This window comes from Monopterus albus, unplaced genomic scaffold (genome assembly GCF_001952655.1).
Source record: "Monopterus albus unplaced genomic scaffold, M_albus_1.0 scaffold6.1, whole genome shotgun sequence".
In the NCBI taxonomy this organism is placed as follows: Eukaryota; Metazoa; Chordata; class Actinopteri; order Synbranchiformes; family Synbranchidae; genus Monopterus; species Monopterus albus.
This window is the reverse complement of record NW_018127886.1, coordinates 772435-792179: the sequence shown is the minus strand read 5'-3', so window position 1 is coordinate 792179 and position 19745 is coordinate 772435. Positions and strand designations below refer to the sequence as shown.

At 40.8% G+C, this 19745-nt stretch overlaps 3 protein-coding genes and 1 pseudogene across 5 annotated transcripts in view; all 4 read left to right on the top strand.

The window, feature by feature from the left end:
- Positions 1 to 286: 286 nt before the first annotated feature.
- arhgef3l (Rho guanine nucleotide exchange factor (GEF) 3, like) lies at positions 287 to 6531 on the top strand. The gene is made up of 13 exons (XM_020616423.1): positions 287 to 505; positions 868 to 916; positions 1011 to 1061; positions 1589 to 1642; positions 1789 to 1896; positions 1991 to 2149; positions 2535 to 2597; positions 2755 to 2851; positions 3384 to 3460; positions 3641 to 3898; positions 4492 to 4662; positions 5064 to 5256; positions 5789 to 6531. Exons 1-13 carry the CDS (start codon positions 468 to 470, stop codon positions 6034 to 6036), a joined length of 1566 nt encoding a protein of 521 aa, XP_020472079.1. The 5' UTR covers positions 287 to 467; the 3' UTR covers positions 6037 to 6531.
- A 17-nt stretch (positions 6532 to 6548) lies between these two features.
- On the top strand, positions 6549 to 11664 carry usp21 (ubiquitin specific peptidase 21). The gene is made up of 12 exons (XM_020616456.1): positions 6549 to 6587; positions 7237 to 7393; positions 7870 to 7926; positions 8010 to 8127; positions 8226 to 8340; positions 8813 to 8932; positions 9039 to 9103; positions 9220 to 9407; positions 9603 to 9681; positions 9777 to 9884; positions 10499 to 10613; positions 10790 to 11664. The coding sequence occupies exons 2-12, from the start codon at positions 7238 to 7240 to the stop codon at positions 10881 to 10883; spliced, it is 1215 nt and encodes a 404-aa protein (XP_020472112.1). The 5' UTR covers positions 6549 to 6587; position 7237; the 3' UTR covers positions 10884 to 11664.
- A 164-nt stretch (positions 11665 to 11828) lies between these two features.
- Positions 11829 to 15587, top strand: LOC109969640 (rho-related GTP-binding protein RhoA-C-like; annotated as a pseudogene).
- Positions 15588 to 15980: 393 nt separating this feature from the next.
- rbm10 (RNA binding motif protein 10) overlaps positions 15981 to 19745 on the top strand; it is a 10508-nt gene continuing 6743 nt past the window's right edge. The window contains exons 1-7 of one of the 3 annotated variants that reach the window (XM_020616271.1): positions 15981 to 16034; positions 16349 to 16464; positions 16944 to 17023; positions 17107 to 17647; positions 17727 to 17897; positions 17982 to 18051; positions 19506 to 19579. In XM_020616271.1, the coding sequence (XP_020471927.1) occupies positions 17007 to 17023; positions 17107 to 17647; positions 17727 to 17897; positions 17982 to 18051; positions 19506 to 19579 (873 nt within the window). In that variant the 5' untranslated portion in view covers positions 15981 to 16034; positions 16349 to 16464; positions 16944 to 17006. Of the gene's footprint in view, positions 16035 to 16302; positions 16465 to 16943; positions 17024 to 17106; positions 17648 to 17726; positions 17898 to 17981; positions 18052 to 19505; positions 19580 to 19745 lie in introns of those variants that run through there. The other 2 variants (XM_020616281.1, XM_020616290.1) reach the window with 2 other exon arrangements.

The window sequence follows — 19745 nt, the reverse complement described above, 5'->3', positions numbered from 1 at the left end:
GTTTTTTTTTTTTTTTTTTTTTTTTATATGCAGAGACTGCATAAAATTGCAAAATGAAAAAATAAACTCCTGACTTGATTGCTGTAAGTGTACTTTATTTTAATTTTATTGTAAATACAAATTTACTCATCTGATCACTTTTAGCATGTTCAGTCAACACCTATGGTCTGCAAAGTCATAACGTTTGATAATCCAGGTGACCAGTTTTGAGTTAGAAGTTAGTTTTAAACCCTCCTCCCTGAGAAGAGCGGATACATGCGTCTGTGCAGCTCTAAAGGATGTGGTCGGCTGTGAGATGAGGAAGAGAGTGAGGAGGAAGAAGTGTACTGAACTCTGGTGAGCTCCCTGCTAAACTCATGCTGTACTACTAACACCGAAAAGACTGGTGTAAATTTGGATTATTTCAATGTTTCTCATCTTGAGAATGTGTCACATCTCTGTGATGATGCACTGAAGACAAATTAAAGATGGAAGTGGAGGAGGCTGGTGAAACGAGGACTTCCTGGTATGGAACTTTTTTCTTTTTAATTGGTTATCTTTTTGCCTTGGTGTGCAGCACACACTAGATTATAGGAGAAACTGACCAGGATCAACGGTTAACATAGTCCACTTTAAATATATTTCCATATGTAGAGGCTATGAATGGTATTTGAGGTTGTCACATACCTGGTAACAAAACCTAATCATCTTACTGCTCGGTGTTTATTAAAAAAAAAAAAAGGAACAAAACTAACAGTTTGTCATCTGGGCATGGTACAACAATCCCATTCAGCTGCTTATAGTTGGCGTGTGGGGGCTTATCCCCCTTCAAGTGAAGTACCATACATGTGTTTGCCTTGCGCTTGCTAACAGTGTTGCCCTTTGTAGGTCTGCTGTGCCAGGAGAGACTTATTCCATCCTCTGTGACCATGCTGGGGTAAGTCACACAATTCACCTTATGTTTAAAACCTATCTGGACCCTTTTCCAAGTAAAAACTAAAACTCATTTTCACATCTATTTCTGCCTTTAGAAGAAGAGAAAACAAGATCCAGTTCATGAACCTGTCCCCAGAATCATAGAGGTGAATTACATCTTACATAAAGCTTTCCATCTTTATGTCTCGCAGTCTAACTAGCGGAAGTTAGTCAACTTTACCTTTTTGACCACAGTGATGAGTGTGGTGTTGTTTAGCTGTGCAGCCACAAAAACTCACTGAATGCACGGGCTGTTTAATTTTGTTAACACCACGTCTTATCAAATTTCAGCCACTGTGATTTTACACTTTTAAAGTTTTCCTGTAATATTTATCTTGTCTATTATCATGCACATGCATTTTTTTGGCTGGTGTTTGAATACATATCTCTGCTGTTACACTGAAATTACAGCTGATGTGGTTAAGGTGATAAAACAGGCAGACATCTTGTATTTTACTACAGAGGCACAGTTTCAACCTTCTTCCTCTTTGAAATAGTCACACAGGAAATGAGAGTTCTGCACCATGCAACTTCTCAGCCCTTTTGACATCTCCCTCTTTCCACCTTCCTGACCTCCCCTGTGTCTTCCTCAAGTTCACTTCTGATTTATACTTTATCTTAACTGTTTTGTCAGAATGATGAAGAAGAGGAAGAAGGTGAAATATCAGACCACATAAAGGATTCAGAGGTGAGATGTTCCTCTTTTGCAGCTGCCAGGTTTTCTAACGTGCATCCAGCAGTGCTTTGTTGAATGACCCATCCTGATAAACGTGTGGAGCATTTTTACACATATCACAGCTGGATTTGTAAGTTTTAATGTCAGTCTCATTGTAGGAGCCCAGTAATAAAAGGGTCAAACCTGTGACAAAGTCCAACAGCCTAACAGGTGTCATAACCCCAGTGAAGACCCCTGCTCTGAAACGCATTGGCCAGTCCATTTCGGTAAGAGCGCACAAAACACATGTTCCTGGTGTAATACAGTATGAAGAGCTGTGACATTGCCTGTAGATGTTCAGCTCCTCTGCTTGTTTCACAGCGGTCTATTAGTTTTCGCACAGAGGCTCGACCTTTGCCCCTGGCTCCCCTGCGCTCTCGCCCAAAGGCCTCATCATTTCCACGCCGACGCAGCAGTCAGTGCTGGAGTGACACTGTGGAAAGTCATGACCTTACTGCAAAGGAAATCAAACGTCAAGAGGTGTGTGGGGGATGCAGGGTGAATTTAGCTCAGCGGCAGAAACTAAACTTTCTGCTGCTGGTTTTTTTATGTTATAGCTTGGTTTTTTTTTATTTTTTTTTTATTTTTATGAGGGCGAGTGGGTAAAGCTGTGGGGGTGGGGTGACTTGTGCCTACTCTTCATTTCTGTAACGCAGCTCTACAAGGTGATTATGAAAGAGGATGTGAGCTGGCAGTGTAGGCTCAACTTCCTTTATTGAACAGTCAGCTGTGAGATCTCTGTGTGTTTGACATTTTTTGCAAGTGTGCATCTGCATGAGTGAATTTTGCATGTGTGGTCACATCCACGTGTTGGTGGTCTAATTATTTGGTTGAAAATGTTGAACACTTTTGCCTCTTCCTGTAGGTGATCTATGAGCTGACTCAGGGAGAGAGGCAACTTATTGACGACCTGGAACTAGTTAAGAAGGTACTTGCCTACCAAATCGCACCAGCTGAATAGAACACGTTGAATATATTTGTCTATTGTAACCAGTCATACAGATTGTCACACTTTGATACTCTTCTTTCTCTACCTCATTTGTTTCTCTCCTCACCTTTGTCTCCTGCTCCGTTTGTCCTGCTAGGTGTACTATGAGCCCATGCTGAAGCTGGACATCATGACGGAGAGTGAGCTTGGCCACATCTTTGGTACTCTGGACTCTCTCATTCCTCTCCATAAGGGTAAATCTTTGCCGACTTCTACTAGAGTCATATTATCTTTTTGTTGTTATAGAATTTCATCCAAACTGATGAATCTAAGCAAACTGCTAGAGTTAAACATGCCAATTAATAAACACTTAAAAACCTTGTATTGACTTAACTACATTGTTGTAGTAGTAGTAGTAGTTAAATGTTTAATGTACAACTTATAAAAGCTTGATAGTGGGGTATACATAAGTTATTTAATGGGGTAATAATGGAACACAATCTCATTGAATATTAACTATGGAAAACAATCTTGTATCTAGTATTATAATGTAAAATTTAATATTGCCCAGCTCCAAATGTAAATGTGTAAAACCACAAAAAAGGAGAGTGTTCATTCTCTCTTATGGTTATAACTGGTTTAATGGCTTTTTAACTGTAGGGAGTTGGATGAGTTTAGTGCAATTGTGTTTATCTTTTTTTTTGTACTGTAATCACATTGGAAGTTAGTCAGAAAATCTCAATAAGAAGTCAACAGTTCTGGTGTTCTGTTTTTATTTCCTGTTAGATCTTCTGAGGCGTCTGGAGCGCCTGAAAGGATCGGAGAAGACAGTTGGAGAGGTGGGGCCTACGCTCATGAATTGGGTAAGAAGAACCGAAACGGCACAACTCACCTTCACTCTCTCTTTAGTTCCTCTCTAGTTCTCTGTTATGTTCCTGTCTAAATCAGTCACAGAGTTCAACCTGTGTACATCTCTGCTCTTATCTGACATCAGATTTTAATACCTCATTGCTCCTTTTGTCCTCCCCTCGTCCTCTCTCCAGTTCCCTTGCCTGGAGGCCTATGTTACATACTGCTGTAACCAGGTGAGGGCCAAAGCCCTGCTGGACCAGAAAAAGCATGAAAAAAGAGTGGAACACTTCCTGCGCCTGTGTCAGGAGTCTTCATTCAGCAGAAAACTGGACCTGTGGAATTTCCTAGATCTTCCTCGAAGTCGTTTGGTCAAATACCCGTTGTTGTTGAAAGAGATACAGAAGTGCACACCTCCTGAGCACCCTGATGAGGACACATTACCTGATGCTGTGAGTTAATGTCTTACACATTCACACATGTGAGGGCACTGAGATTCAAGGGGATAAAATGTACAAGACAGAGTCCACTTGTTCTCATTGCAATAACAAATGCTACATATCCACACTGGTAGTTTATGCAAGATGTGTTCAGATACTGCTGCTTTACACTATGGGCAGTAACATTTGTCTGTCTGACTCTGTAGATTATAGTACGCAATCCAAATCTATGCATGCAAAATATCAAATGTCATTTATGTTTAGTAGGTAGTGACTAAACAGAGTGGCATCCCCACTGTCCTGTAGTACGAGTATAGATATTTAGTATGTCTATAGTATCTGACATAGTATACATTTGCCACATTTGGATTGAACTGATATTTCCTTTTTAAATCTACACTACTTTGCACATTGGTGCCTCCAAATGGCAGGAGTTAATCATTTTATGAACCATGAACTTCACTAGGCAGTTATCCTGTGTTGTGTGTACTGAATTTTCATTTTAACTCTACAGGGTTTCCATTGGTGGGAAGTAGGTGTGGGGTTTCTTGGTTACCAAAATAAGACATAATTACAAAGAATGTGTAAAACTTTGTTCTACTTAGTTGGAGATAATCCAGAGCATCGTGGCAGAGGTGAACAAGAAGACGGGGGAGGCTGAGTGTCAGTTTTACAAGCAGCGTCTTGCCTTCCTCGAAGATTGCCAGGAATTACCAGAGATCCAGCAGTCCCGCTTCCTCTACTGTCACGGAGAGCTGAAGAACAACAAGGGCCAGGTAGCGGCTCACTGTTGCTGTTTAGTTCTACTAAAGTTGCATTAGCAGAACTAAGTGTAGAGTGGTTCTCCTGGGGTTGTTTCATTCATTTGCGTCTCAACTGAAGAAGGTCAGATGCTTTAAGACAGGGTCTTTTCATCTGTTTGCAGTCTTTTGCTCCTCTGCCTCAGGGTAGATTTTAATCTTGGGCCCCTCAAAGCATTACTTTATACAGTATTTTGAAAGGGTTCTCTGTATCATTTCCTTGGTACTGCAATCATAATGCATCATATTCCTATATGTAATGTATAAAAACACACATTTTTTTACATTGCCATCCAAGGTGTGATATCTAAATAATAGGTACTTTTCAATTTTGTTATAAAGCCATTTGTTTTGTGTGTGTCTCTCTCCTCTCTCAGCGGCTGCACGTTTTCCTCTTTGAGCTGGCACTGGTGCTGACCAGACCAGGGGAGGACAGAGATGGAGGTCAGGTGTTCAATGTGTACAGACAGCCCCTCCCCAATGCCTTGATAAATCTGGAGGAGATCCCGGATGGAGAGACTGGTGGAGGGAGCACTTTCAGAGGAGCCTTCACTGGGGGAAATGATAAAGGTACATATACATGCAATACAGTGTACTGTATATAAATGTGGTATTAGTTGATAAAGTGGTGTAGGGCTGCAACTAATGATTTTCAATATAATCTGTTGTATAAAACATGAATAAGTAATTGTGAAAATGCTAAACAAATCACAAAATTTTAGGAGCTTAAGATAATGTCAAATTTTGTTTGAACAACAGTCCAAAACTTCAAATATCCCATTCATGATTTAAAAGAGAGACGCACAAATTTAGTGATGAATAATGTTGTGATGATTGTTTCAGCACTACAGCAATGTATACATACTGTACTTTCTTATGGCACATACGACCTGTGCTTGTTTTTCAGGTTTATTTACACCTTTTGTTTGTTTGCTAGTGAAGTGAGGGATAAACGAGTTATAGACTGCAACTAAACCCACAGTTAAAGAAAAAGCCAGGCCTTGAGGGGCCCCAGCAGCTGAAGTGAATCTTACAGCTTCCACTGAATTTCCTTCCTCCCCTTCTCTCTCTCTCTCCCCCTCCCTCCCTCTCCATTTCCTAGTGAAGAACTGTTTCCGCGTGAGCAGCAGAGGGCGCTCCAAAGCTCACCCATACAGCCTGCAGGCTAATGACTCCTTCAGCAAGCAGCAGTGGATCACCTGCCTGCGCCAAGCAATCATCCAGTCACGAGATAGAACTGCTCAGACCAGCCAGCCGCACCTCTCCTCTCACCCTGATCCCTCCCTGTGTCATATAGCTGAGCTCAGCCTCAGCTCAGACACAGAAATGGCAGACCATACCAGTCGCTGACTGTTAGACTGATTATCCGGAGGCCTGCAGAGTCTCCATAGATCTGTACATTGACACTGGAGAAAAACATTTTGTGGGAGATGAATGTTTGTAGACACACACATTTGAATTCCTACATGGATCTTTTTTTTTTCTTGCTTTTTATGTTGCATTGTGTGATTGTGGTGATGTGAACTGTAAAGCTTGGGAGCAGTGTTATTGAATGTAAATTCACCATGTCGAATGTTTTTTGTTATACTTGTTTTTTTGTCTATTTCTTAATAAACTGACAAATGTTTATTGAGATACTCATGGAAAACTACACAAAGACAAGTCTAAGTATAGCTAGCAAGATCCGCAGAGAAAAGATTAGGGATGGTTATCCTCCCTCACTCCTTCTTTATCCCTCTCTGACACCGATGGTAGGGCAAGGGAGAGAGGTAGACATTCAGTTCTAGCCTACAGCCACAGTGAAACAGTAGACATCCCCTTATGCATTTTTAACAGCTCAGCGGGTGATGGGAACAGTTTGGTTGGGACAGTTTGTCCACAGATAGTGTGACAGTGATCAGGTGAGTCCACACTGCCCTGTTTATTTGCTAATGCTACATTATTTTGTCAAACATTATTTGTAAGCTAATTTTGTTGGCAAGATTTTATCTTTTACCTGCCTTAGATGGCTATGAGAAAGTAGGTTTGGCCTTGAAATAATCCTAAAGCTTTCTCTGATTTTGAGATTGGTGTAATGTTTTATGGCTTATATACGTTCAGCCCAGGTGTGCGGTTCAGTGAACACTTGAGGTCTCCATAAATTATTTGTTTTTAACAATGTGCCCTGAAGCTCATGGATGATTCACTGAGGTCATTACAAGACCTTGACTCTCCATGCTGTGATTATGAGAGAGAATTGCAAGACAGCATGGATCAACTTGATCTATTCAAGAGCAGGATTTACCTCGAGAAACTCATCCTGTTCTTTCCCCCCCCCCACAGCTGTGAATGACATCCCTCTTCATTCTCCTGGAAAGAAAGGATATACTCTATCCTACTTCATTAACTAATAAAGGGGACTCTGTCTCAGACGATGCATCTACTATCACTAAATCCTGCTCACCTTTGAACTTGTGTGTGAAAAAAACGAGGTGCTACATCTTACTTTCTTCTTTGGTAAACCCTTGTATCTGTCTCATGATCCCTTTTGGAGGTTTACCAATAAAACAGGATGCCTGGAGTCAATGGCGTCAACTTGGAGGGGTCTTGTGAGGCCTTGTGTCGAACCCTGGTCTCTCACGACAGCCTTCAGAGAGAGACAGCTGACATCTCCCAGTCTGTCCTCTACACTTCACTGATGGGCCTGCTTCTGGTCGCTGACAATGAGGTGTGCACAACACAGCATAAACCTTTATTTTATGCTGTTAGTTCTGTTTTTAATGTGTAATTTATGGGATACTAATGAGACAAACCAAATAATGAAATCGTGCAGAGGAATTAATGGAGACTACACGTTAACCCACGTGTTTAAGCACCTGTCAGCACTCTTTGGTCTCTAATAGGATGAATCTGTGAGGCCAACCTTCTTTTAGCTTCTCCTGTTATGCTAATTAGATAAGAAGGCTAAATCTGTCCTACTAATGCTATTCACACTGCCATGCTGCCAGGGTATACACACTGTTGGTGTTAAGGCAGACAAACTGTAACATGACATACGGACACAACCAGGAGTCAAGCAGTAGCACGCGTGCAGTGACGTGCATGTGTTTGTTTCAGACAAACGTATAGCTATATACTGTATTTGTGTATATAACAGGTTTGCCGTCCTGGATGATGGTATCCTGTGTTTTTTTATTTTTTCAGAAAGCGCAGATCACCATAGGGAGTGGAAGAGTTGGACTTAGAAACACAGGAAACACAGTACGTTTTTAATGGTGCAAAACAGAAATACCAGAATAATTTGTTACATACTCACTTTTTCCTTTACGTTTTCTACAACATAGTGTTTCCTGAATGCAGTAGTGCAGTGTTTGTCTCACACATGTGGACTACGGGACTACTGCCTCCTCAGGTCCTACAGGCATGAGAAATTCTCCAAAGAGGATGCCAAGCTCATGGAAGGTACGTTCCTCTCTCCTGATGTCGTCTACTCTCCACATCCCTCGATGCATATAATGGTTTGTGCCATTTTCTCACCTCGCCTTGCTGTCCTGTACCAGCATTCTCTCAGGTGCTGTTGGACCTTTGGGATGTGAGTGAGCGAGACACTGCAGTTAATCCACGGCACTTTTACAATATTTTTAAAGAAGCAGTGCCTCACTTCAGTGGTTACAGGTGAGGATGTCAACAATGTTTTCCTTTTTCTCAGGGTTAACTGCATCTGTTCGAGAGACTTTTGTGCACATAACACTACTGTCCCACAAATGCAAACTGCTGTGTCTATTGGACACTATTAAACATGTAAATGCTGTCAAGCATTATGCAATTCAATCCACTTCTGAAACAAAACAGTTTCAAGGACAAGAAGAACACTGTGAGCTTTTTCAGTCAATAATAGAATTAAACGTGCCAAAGAATAGGAGAACATTCATAGGGAAGCTTAGTATACAAGTTAAATGATATTTACCCATTGTTTGGACCCAAAGAGGGGATGTCAGGCCATGCCATCATAAATCTTCAGAGCCCCACAATAATCAGTTAATTATTTTCTACCAGCAGAGGTACTGTTTTTTGGTTTTATAGGTAAGACTTGTGAAGATGCTGGCTGTAGCAGTGACATTAAGAAATCTGTCTTTGTCTTACCCAGTCAACAGGATGCTCAGGAGTTTCTCAGGTTCCTGTTGGACAAGCTGCACACAGAAATCAACCGCAAACCCTACATTCAACGAACAGGGAAGCAACCTGAACAAAACAATGCCACATTTAGGTGTGTGTGTGTGTGTTTATGTGGAAAAGATTCTTTCATTGAAATTTGAATGCTCTTAAAGTTTTTGTTTTGTTCTCTCATTTTCCCACATCTTATCCTGCCTTAGACTTTCAGAAGAGGCATCTGCCATGTGGAAGAAGCACTTGGACAGAGATGACAGCAGAATAGTAGGTGAGGAAAGCAATCCAGTCCTAGTCATCCATCAGCCTCATGTACAACATAAGAGCAATGTGGGGGGGACCATTGATATGTCTTACTACTTGCTAACCATTTGACTCTGGTGACAGACCTGTTCTCAGGCCAGCTGCGGAGCTCGCTGCATTGCTCTATGTGCTCCCACTACTCCAACACATTCGATGTGTTCTGTGATCTGTCGCTGCCCATCCCTAAGAGGAGCTATGCAGGGGAGGTCACACTGAGTGAGTGTCTGGACCTCTTTTCTCAGGAGGAGAAACTGGACAAGGAGAATTCACCAGTAAGTGAACTGAGAGAATGCAACAACAATGGTTTTACTATACATAAATTTGTTTTTATCTTTATAGTCAAAGGGCAGTGACATTGGTAGTGTAAGTGAGGAAAGGTTTAGTCCAAAATAGAATTTTGCATCCACTCATAGCCTAAAGTTGGGGGTTGTCTTTTATCTTTCATAAAAGATAAAATTGTGTTTTAGATGTGTGAGAGGTGTAACAGGCACACAGAATGCACCAAGAGGCTATCAATCCAAAGGTTTCCTCAGGTCATTGTGATCCGTATCCTTGGCAACATCTCTTACTTACTGTATTAACCTTAGCAAGCAGTGTTTATGTACAGGAAGTTATGGTGATGCTTAACTAATTCCATTCAGATCTGAATCGTTTTACGACATCACGGTGGTCTATCAGTAAAAGCACAGCATACGTTTCCTTCCCACTCACTAACCTGGACCTTGGACCCTACGGACCTGTCGACTGTGGTAACACTACCTACCTTATCTCTGTTTATTCTTGTGCATGTCACATTTATTCCTCAAACTATGCATTATCTTGTTTTATGTCCATTAGTCAACAGTCTGTTATAGTGTGGTTTATACAGTGAAAGGCTGAAATAATACAATATGCAGATGAAGCTTAAAAAAAAGAAAAATAGATAGAATATACTGTATCTATATTTTAAGTCTTATTTCACATTTAATTTGAAATTGACAGTTGTGCTAAACAATAGATGTCAGGAGAAAGGTTTTTAGTAAATCTAATAAACCATGGATATTATGAAATCATGGCAAGATGTTTATATGTAGTTAGTTTATAACATGTCAAAATTGTAACAATGTGCCTGCTTTATGATATGAAAATATTACAATCAGTTGCATGTTGACTGACTGATTAAATAATCAGCCAATTGAAAAACAATGGCATATTGGCATATAATCAGTAGCTCATGTGTTATTAGGTATTTTTTGCATCTTTGTTATTTTGACAGATAAGGACTTTCTCATTAGGCAGATTATTTCATAGTTTGTAAACTTGGATCACAGATGCGAAGAAGAGCAGAATAAGTCAGTCATTCTATTGATTTGTTTCCCCTAAGGCCCGGTTTTGTATGATCTATATGCGATATGTAACCATGCTGGGACAGTGAACACGGGCCACTACACAGCCTGCTGTTTAGATGAAAATGGTTGGTGCTTCTACAATGATTCCAGGTGAGACTTGCCTTGTGCCCTGATCATTTTAATATATAGTGCCTGGCCAACTGCATGTCATAGGCAGTATTTAAAAGCCTACTGTATCTGTGTGCCATCTGTTTTGAGACACCTCCTACAGTATACAAGTCTCTGCCCCTGTTTCTCATGTTTATTCTCCATCTATTCGCTTACAGTGTGACTCAAGTCTCAGAGAACCAGCTTCAGACCAATCAAGCCTATGTGCTGTTCTACCAGCGCAGCAACAGCACAGCCACTGTCAGGAAATAGACCTCAGATTGGCTGAGTCAGGCAGCCAATCAGAGCAACTTTACCTCCAGTGCCCATAGAAACCCTTGACTGTATAATAGAAACAAGTAGAAGCATCAGTGCTTTAAAATTGATGTGTAGGAACCTCTCAAATTTCATTATGCATGCCCTCAAACTTTGAGAAGGACACAGGAGCTGTGTTCATTTTAAGGGGGATTCTAAACAGTCATCTCCCCTTCTGCTTTTGAGTGAGAGAGCTGAGATAGCTCAGGCAGAATATTGTCATAAGAGTCTTAAGACTGTCCTAGTTCTTAGGCAGGAGTGAGTGAACACTCTACACAGATAATTGTGATTCATGCTTGTTAACATAAACCCAAAATAATTCCATCTATTTCTATTCCATCTCGGATGGAATAGAAAGTAGGACTTTGTTGTGACTTGTTCAAATTCCTTGTCTACATTCTAAGCCACAATTTTGTGGACATGTACTGTACTTCTTTGATTTAATATGTAAATATCTATGCTGTTTTTTTTATTTATTTTAGATTTCTTCTACATGGACAGGTAACCCTGAAACTTTAAAATATTGAAATGGGCTATGTTTTCCCTCTACATTGAACATTGGCCTATACCTATGTGACTTACTCTGTCTCCATGACAACAAACAAATAACAATAAGCCTTTTACCAAAACACGCACTCATTCATGGCTCTTACAATAAATAAAACTACCAATATGCTGCATAAAAAATAACAATAATCATATTCCCTTACATGTAAAAGTTCAGCTTACTTGAAGTAAATAAAAGCCTACTTGTTTATATTTATGTAAAATAAAGAAAGATGTAAATATTAATCTCAAAATAAATTGTTAAATGTCAAATAAATATAGAGTAAAAACTGTTTTAACTGTTTTGTTTTAAAACTGTTTCACTGTAATTGTCACATAATAAATAGACAGGATTTGTTTAATAATAAAATATAATGTTCCTTGCAATTTTATCCATGAACAGCCCAAACCAGACTGTTTTATTTAGGACAGGTTGAGGTCTCAGGTAGTCTAATAAACTCAGTTGAGTGGCATTTGTTTCCAGTGTGTCTTTTTATATCCGTATCCTATTTTATTGTTGTTTGTATCACATCACGTGTAGGCCATTTTGTGAATCTGATCTTGTAGTTAACAACCCCAGATGTTTCTCTCGGGTAGCTTTGCTATAGGTCTACTTGTTCCAGTGTCCAACAGCTGGTTGCTCTGTCAGCTAGCGAATGACTCTTTACGCGCATGCGTACGAACAGTAGGCGGAGTTTTCCAGTCGGTCAGGAAGAGGAGAAAGGCGGACACAGAAGCATCAAGCGGTAAAACTTGTTTAGTGACAACTTATGCACTTTAAACCTAGAACGTTTTGTTTCAGTCATAGGGGCATTATGATAGTTTAGTGAATTATGTAGCTATAGTTTCAGAGAGAATACACTGAATGACAGTTATCCAAACCATGGGAAACATCGTTAGCTTTCTGCTATCTCCGGTTAGCTAGCTGGTTTGACAGGTCCGGACTACACTGCACAGCCTTACAGCATAATTGTGGGCACGGTACTGAGATATTATCTTTACACACTATACCACCAGAGGCAGGCTCTTTGTTTGCCATCCTGACATTTTGGTCGCACCTCAGGATATTTGTAATTAAACTCGTAATATATGATGAGACCGGTCTGCTAGCGTTATAAACATTGTCTGAGCATTTACTTCTGCTAATCAAGAGGAACTATTGGAACATAGCAAGTATTATAATAATTGCACCTTAGACAACACAAAGTTTGAAAATCTGACTCACTATGTTTGTACCTGAATACACAATTGATAATATTTGAGTGCATAGAGAGTACTGAGGTTGACGACCTAACTGTAATCTTAGTTTGGACTCCCCCCATGTAGATGGATGCTATCAGGAAGAAGATGGTAATAGTTGGAGATGGTGCATGTGGGAAGACCTGTCTGCTCACTGTCTTCGTTAAAGACCAGTTTCCAGAAGTCTATATCCCCACTGTGTTTGAGAGCTATGTAGCAGACATTGAAGTGGATGGGAAACAGGTGAGATGCTATAAAACGCAAGCTGTAAACTAGGGTCTGGGAATCTGGGGAATCCTTAAAGAAATGATTTGAGAGCCTAGCAAAATGAGTAATTTTGTTGCCTGAATTTACAGTGAAAGCATTCCGGACTTAATTATAGAGCTTAAATGCTCAAATGTTTTTACACTGATATTACTTCAAACCTTTCATTTTATCCATGCATCTCTCCATTAGTGTACTGTAACTTGTTTCTCTTTTCTCAGGTAGAACTAGCACTTTGGGATACTGCGGGTCAGGAAGACTATGACAGACTGAGGCCTCTGTCCTACCCTAACACTGATGTTATCCTCATGTGCTTCTCTGTAGACAATCCTGACAGTTTAGGTAGTGTGATTGCAACATTCAAGGAACTCTGTATTGAACACTTTATAACAGTGAAATTGATATATTGCTATGTTATATATACTGCACTCCTTCTTTTTACTCACTGTAGAGAATATTCCAGAAAAGTGGACTCCTGAATTGAAAAACTTTTGTCCAAATGTTCCCATCGTCCTGGTGGGCAATAAAAAAGATCTGCGCAATGATGACCACACGAGACGAGAGCTTGCAAAAATAACACAGGTCGGCATTTTTAAAATAAAAAAAATGCTGATATGGGTGTATTTGTCTGTATAAATGTCAAAACTTAAATGTTCACTATGACATGTCTCCAGAAGCCAGTTAGATATGAAGATGGCAAAGAAATGGCTAACCGCATCAGTGCCTACGGTTACCAAGAGTGTTCTGCCAAAACCAAAGATGGTGTGAGGAAGGTCTTTGAGATGGTAACTAGGGCAGCACTACAGGCCAAAAAATGTGGCAAGAAGTCCACCTGCCTTCTTTTATAGGCTCTGAGAGAAGAACGGACCTGCCTTACAGATGGAGAAGCCAGCTTCCATTGAGATTTGACATTGGGGAGAATATTTGGCAGGGCCCAGAAAAGTTCTGGCAGTGCTCAATTTCTGATTTCCCCAACACAGTAAATCAAGTCTGAAATGATCTTCTTCTGCATCTTGGTCCTTGGTCTATACAATATGTGGTGGTGTTCAATGTGCTATTTGTCTCATGTCGAACAGAAATCTGTAAGGCCGGTGGTGGGAAGTGATTTGAAGTTGCGTTGATATAAACTGGTTGTAATGTGCCATGACAGGAAGGAAGAGAGAGAGAGAGGTCCTTACCAGGCCAAAGATAATGGGGATATAAGAGAGCAAGACATTATATAAAATAGGTTTGAATTAAGACCATGTGTATGTGGATTTTATACAGTATCGCCTACATGTAGTGCCTTGAGAGCACTGGTCAAGAAGACGATGGTTGTATAGTGATGGCAATTTTGAATCTTCAAAAAACTTGATACATTTGATAGAACTAGTGTTTTATAATGTTTTGAGACCTTTCGAACCATTGGCTGTGCACAGCCTGTTGGCCAAAAAGCTGAACTGCAACTGTAGCAGAAACGGAATAAAACATCGCTGCAGTGGTCATGTAACGATGTTTCGAAACGGTATCATAAACCTGCCTTAAAATTGGACGTCATCAAATGGCTTCAAAACGGGTTGATCCTGGGTGTTGAAATTTGCCATCTCTAGATTCATAAGTTAGATGGGGTGTTATTTTGTTATTTGTAGTGCTCACACTTTACCTTTATGAACGCTTTCTCCCTGCCATTGGCTTGGCTCCTTCAGGCCCATATTCTGACTCAGGCACTATGCAGACGCATACCTAAACTAGATTGTATGAGATATTTTCCCATACTGAATTACTTAAGCTTGCTTGCTTATCTGAATTTAAGAGGGTGCGTATGAGTGTACAGGTGCATGTTATCTTTTCTCCAATGCAGGTCTGCATGCAGTGAATGTGTGTATATTTGTGTGGCTGTGTATTAACATATGTATCTATGTACTGTATGCATGAAAAGACCTGAATCACTGACCTAAACCCTTGTTTCCATGCCAAAGTTACCCCTGAAAGTCATGGTTTATTGCTCAGATGGGTAATGGAATTAACAGCTACTCAGTGTGACATAGAAACCGTTATTTACTGGAAGACATTGTACTATTGCTAGAGGCACAATCGGGTTAAACATATTTCGAGTTTTTAGGACCTTTTTTTTTGTGTGTATACCAGAGAGTGATTTGATTGTGTTAATCACTGGGTCAAATCTTAAGTGTTGTCATTGATAAGTTGATTCTTTCATATAGATAATAGGCTATCTTATTACTACAATGTCCATTATGTACTGTATGTCTTACAAGGCCTTGTAAGGACAGGTTAATGGTGTGTATTTCGAGTTAGCCTTTTTACTCCTACATCCTGCATTGAATGATATTGTTATTGTACTGTAACTTTTTATTGCTGTCTCTAATTTTCTTAGTATATTTTAACCATTTATTTCAGCTGTTCTGATCAGCTTATGTCAGTTAAATGATAACTTGTAATCATAGCATTGTTTCATGTAACTGAAGGTCAGGCTTGGGATGCAAAGAGGTTTTTGTGGTGAGCTGCAGGAGTGCCCCGCCCCACCCCACCACCCCCATTTTATTTTATTTTTAATTTTTTTTTGTACTGTGACAATTTCTGATGTCCCCCTTCCTCCCTCCAATAAAGATGGTATTAGGGTTTCTGTTGTAAGGTATGTGTTCTTTGATTCATTCACAATTGATTCCAACAATTTATCTATATTCCCAGCATTAAATTACATTTTTACCCAAGTAGAAACACTCATAACTAGTCTTAAATATTATTTCATAAGATAGCTGCAGAAGCGCATGCTCGTCTAGGGTTAGCCTGTTTGCTTTGTCCAATCATCGCCGACGTTAATGTTTTCGCTCTTCAAGCACCAATCAAACACCCGAGTCAAGTCTTGATCCCTCCCATATGAAAATGTATTTCACAGAGTGTGTTAAGCAAGAGAGTGGCGACAACTCGTTGACTTTATAAGTATAAGCTCCCCCTTCTTTTTTTTTTTTTTAACAATAATGGCGGATCAATGGAACGTCGAATAGTTCCAAACATTAGCAGCACCATAGAGTTACATTGACTTGGCTGCTATTTTCCAAAGTAAGAAGTTGAAATAAATGACAGTATTTATACTTGTAAAAACACGTTTTACAACCTTTTTGTGTATGTCTTAAATATTGTCAATTTAATAGAATAGGTGCCAACTAGTTAAATTAGCTGAGGTATCTACAACAACTGAACTCAGAATTAGTTCACCAGGATGTACTAGTCATTAAAAGTAGTAGTTACTGATGCATCTCGCTGTTCCTTACGATAAAAACCGCATCTTATTGGACTGCTTGACACTATTTGAAGCTACGCTAGTCACGTGACCTTCTGCCATTTTTGACCCCTCAATGTCGCAACTCTTCTAGCTTCACGGCTCTGGTGTTTCTGTGGCCATTTTACAGTTGGAGCCTCGAGAAAAACACCCTTCGCCTGGGCTTCAGCGTGATATTTAAAGAACAATTGTTGATTGCAAGTGACGTTGGTAAGTGCTTTTCCAGTTTATCATACAATTGTAGGTGTGTTTGCAACGGCTGACAGCCGTTTGGATACAGCGTCACGCAGCCTGGACTAACTAGCCACTGCATGCTAAAATAGCTAGCTTGTTTGTAGCGATGACCGCTACACGTCATTGTAAAATACTCTTGCTTTTTTTTTGCATAATGGTTGTTTACGTGCATTGCACGCACTCATTTCATGTGTATTAGTGGTGCGTGGTTATGCCTCTGTTTGTTTATTTTCTTGCTTTGGTTAAGTAAGCCGCGACAATAGATAATATTTTAAAGTTAGAGAAGTCTGTCGTATGTTACCACAGAATGCAGCTAAGCAGGTGATAGAATACACACCTTGCACATCACAATTTTGCATCCTGGGAGGCTTGTTAGGCGTCAGTGTTGGGTATGTGTATAGTTATTTTGACAAAATGTTCTCATTCAAAACTGTATGTCGCTGATGCGCTTCCAGGGCATCTAATGCTGTAAACAAATAGAAAGGATCCGAGACTTGGAGGAGAGTCCGTGGATCGGCATGGACTATGAGCGGAGGTGAGTTAACTCTTCGTTTTATGTATTTCCCCCTGATGAGTACATGTGTCAGACAAGTACCTTACATCCTCTTTCATGGTCAGCAGGGGTGGGCGAGGTGACCGTATAGGTCGCTATGGCAACACCTATAATGATAACACCTTTCGCGATATGGACTACCGAGGTTATGGCCAAGAGGATGAGGAGGCAGGAGCGGGATTTGAAGTCAGAACGGAGGGGGACGGACCATATGGCCATGACAAGCAGTTACTGGGTGTCCATGACTTCTCACCAGGTCGTCTCCAAGACCATCTGGGGTTCCACCACAGAGGAGATGGGCGAGGGGAAATTGGGCAGGAGGAGAAAGGGCCTCTGTGGACCCCTAGATCTCAGACACAGCCTGATCTAAATATTTCCAAACTCCAGAGAGAGGAGGAGGGAGCCAGGCGGGAGTTTGAGCAATTGCGGACTAGCCCACATGAAAGGGGTCGAGGGAAAGGTGGAAGAGGCTTCCCTGAGGATCGTATCCCTCATTCAGGGAATAGAGAGAGAAACTGGAGTCGTGGTGGTGTTCATTTGGAACAGACCGATTTCACTACGACAAGAGAGGAGGACAGGTTCTCTCGTGGGGCGGTGAAGAGGAGGGTGAGCAATAACAAATCCATCCTCTGTGTAGAGCTACTACAGTTTTATTTTGTTGTTAATTTGTTACTGTTCTATTCAGCCTTTTCCAGTGGGTTCAGAGGAGCATGCTTGTGGGAGTGTTGGTCCAGACCTATCCCTTGAGGAGCTGGATCAGAGGGACCAGGACTACCGTGCAGATTTAGACCACAATCAGAGGCCCAGTAACATCATCATGCTTCGCATGCTGCCACTTAATGCCACAGCCAATGAGGTAAGTGCATGTCTCTACAGTGGGCTGATGATGCATGGGTCTTGTTAGTAGGCATAAATATAAGTAATACTTTTTTGTCCATAGATTCGGGCACAACTTCAGGAGCAGGGGATCCAGCCAAGAGAGGTTCGCCTTATGAGGAACAAATCTTCAGGTGAGAACTTGTCCATAGACCTGGATTGATTTCTGTCCTCCCTTTGTTTCACACTTATCTGTTACCAACTCTTTCATATTCATTGCTCTTTCAGGTGACATCTTGTTATCTTCTCTCTCTTGTTAATACACATCTTCCCTATCTTTTTCCTCTCACTGTTGCGGTCTTTTTCATACTGTGACAGCAGGGTAGATAGCTGATGCAAAGAACTTATGCATATACTTACAGGAAGGCTCATGGTTAGATTCCTGCTTTGATTCTTTGGTCTGCTGGTTTCTGTAATCTTGCTACTACAGAAAGAACAACAAAGCATCCATGTGTCCATCAAAGGAGAGCACTATTCATATTTGCTTTTAAGAGAGGAATGCATGCAAACAGCCATAGTTTATAGGTCTTTACTTCATGGCTTTAATTTTCCTTCTTGCTTTGGCTCTTTTACTGTCTACCTTTTCATGATTCTACCTCATTCATTACAAAGTGAGGTATGTCTGAAGAGGTGGACATTGCTCACAAACTAACAATGTCAGCTGAGAAATAAGCAGCAGAAGAAGAATGTGCTTGATTGTGTTGGTGATTGTAGCCATTTTTGAGTGTGTGATTATTGTGGTTTAAGTGTTGTAACTACTTCTCAGCTGCGTGATTGTTATCAATACCAGTCAGAAAAGCTTTTTTTTTTTTTCCTGAAGCTTTTCCATTAAGGTCATTGTCTCACTGGCCTCCCCATTTGCTACCTCACTGGTTGTCTGTAAGGCATGCCTATCTGACTTGGGCGTACTTACAGTCCCCCACTGTGCTATTTTTCTTATTCTGCATCACTGTCAATGTCTTTAGGACATGTCGCGCTCAGTTTTAAATCTTTAAATGATGAACTGTAGGGATTACACTCATTGTGATACCACACACTGTGCTCTTTAATAAAGTGATCTGTCTAAATATGTTGTATCATGTTTTGTCAGTCAGTGTTTGGGCAGGATATGGAGCATTTAAGATGAGACATTCAGCCACAGCGCTACATACAGTAGTTCAGACTGCACTCTGAGTCTCAGAGTAGTAGAAATAGGTGTGTGTGTGTGTGTGTGTGCGCACTTGTGTGTCTATTCTGTTGGTGCCTGGGTGCTTCATCATTCAATGCCAAAGAGCTCCAACTGAAACTGATGAGTGGGTAGGATTCTTTCTCTCTCTCTCTCTCTCTCTCTCTCTCCCCCTCTCTCTCTCCCTCTCTTTCCTTGACCCTGCTGAGATACCTGACATTGCGTCCTCCCACCCTTGCAGAGAAGTTGACAGCAGCTGTCTAGCTGGCTGTCAAGTGTGTTGTTTCCAAGGGAGACAGGAAGCAATGGTTTACTTTATTAGTGCTGATACAGGGTCTCTTTCTCCTCTGTACATGAAGCACTAACCCCTCACTGCGTTGTTGTTGTTGTTGTTCGGTTACCATGGCGCTGGGCGGTGTCCAGGTCAGAGCCGAGGATTCGCCTTCGTCGAGTTTAATGTCATACAGGAGGCCACCCGCTGGATGGAGACCAACCAGGTCACTCTCCTCTACACAGACACACATACACATACATGCATACAATGGGACATATGGGTTAATAGCTGGACAAATGTACAGTCACATCATGTACACACGATACATTCCAGACACACATTGGAGAAATAACTTTTGTCCCTGAGGTAGGTAGGTCTTTATACTTTGA

Coding starts and splice junctions, on each gene's coding strand:
- arhgef3l (XM_020616423.1), top strand. CDS start 468: ATGGAAGTGGAGGAGGCTGGTGAAACGAGGACTTCCTG. Junction 917..1,010: donor TCCTCTGTGACCATGCTGGG/GTAAGTCACACA, acceptor TTCTGCCTTTAG/AAGAAGAGAAAACAAGATCC. Junction 2,598..2,754: donor ACCTGGAACTAGTTAAGAAG/GTACTTGCCTAC, acceptor TTGTCCTGCTAG/GTGTACTATGAGCCCATGCT.
- usp21 (XM_020616456.1), top strand. CDS start 7,238: ATGCCTGGAGTCAATGGCGTCAACTTGGAGGGGTCTTGTGAGGCCTTG. Junction 7,927..8,009: donor TTAGAAACACAGGAAACACA/GTACGTTTTTAA, acceptor TCTACAACATAG/TGTTTCCTGAATGCAGTAGT. Junction 10,614..10,789: donor TGCTTCTACAATGATTCCAG/GTGAGACTTGCC, acceptor ATTCGCTTACAG/TGTGACTCAAGTCTCAGAGA.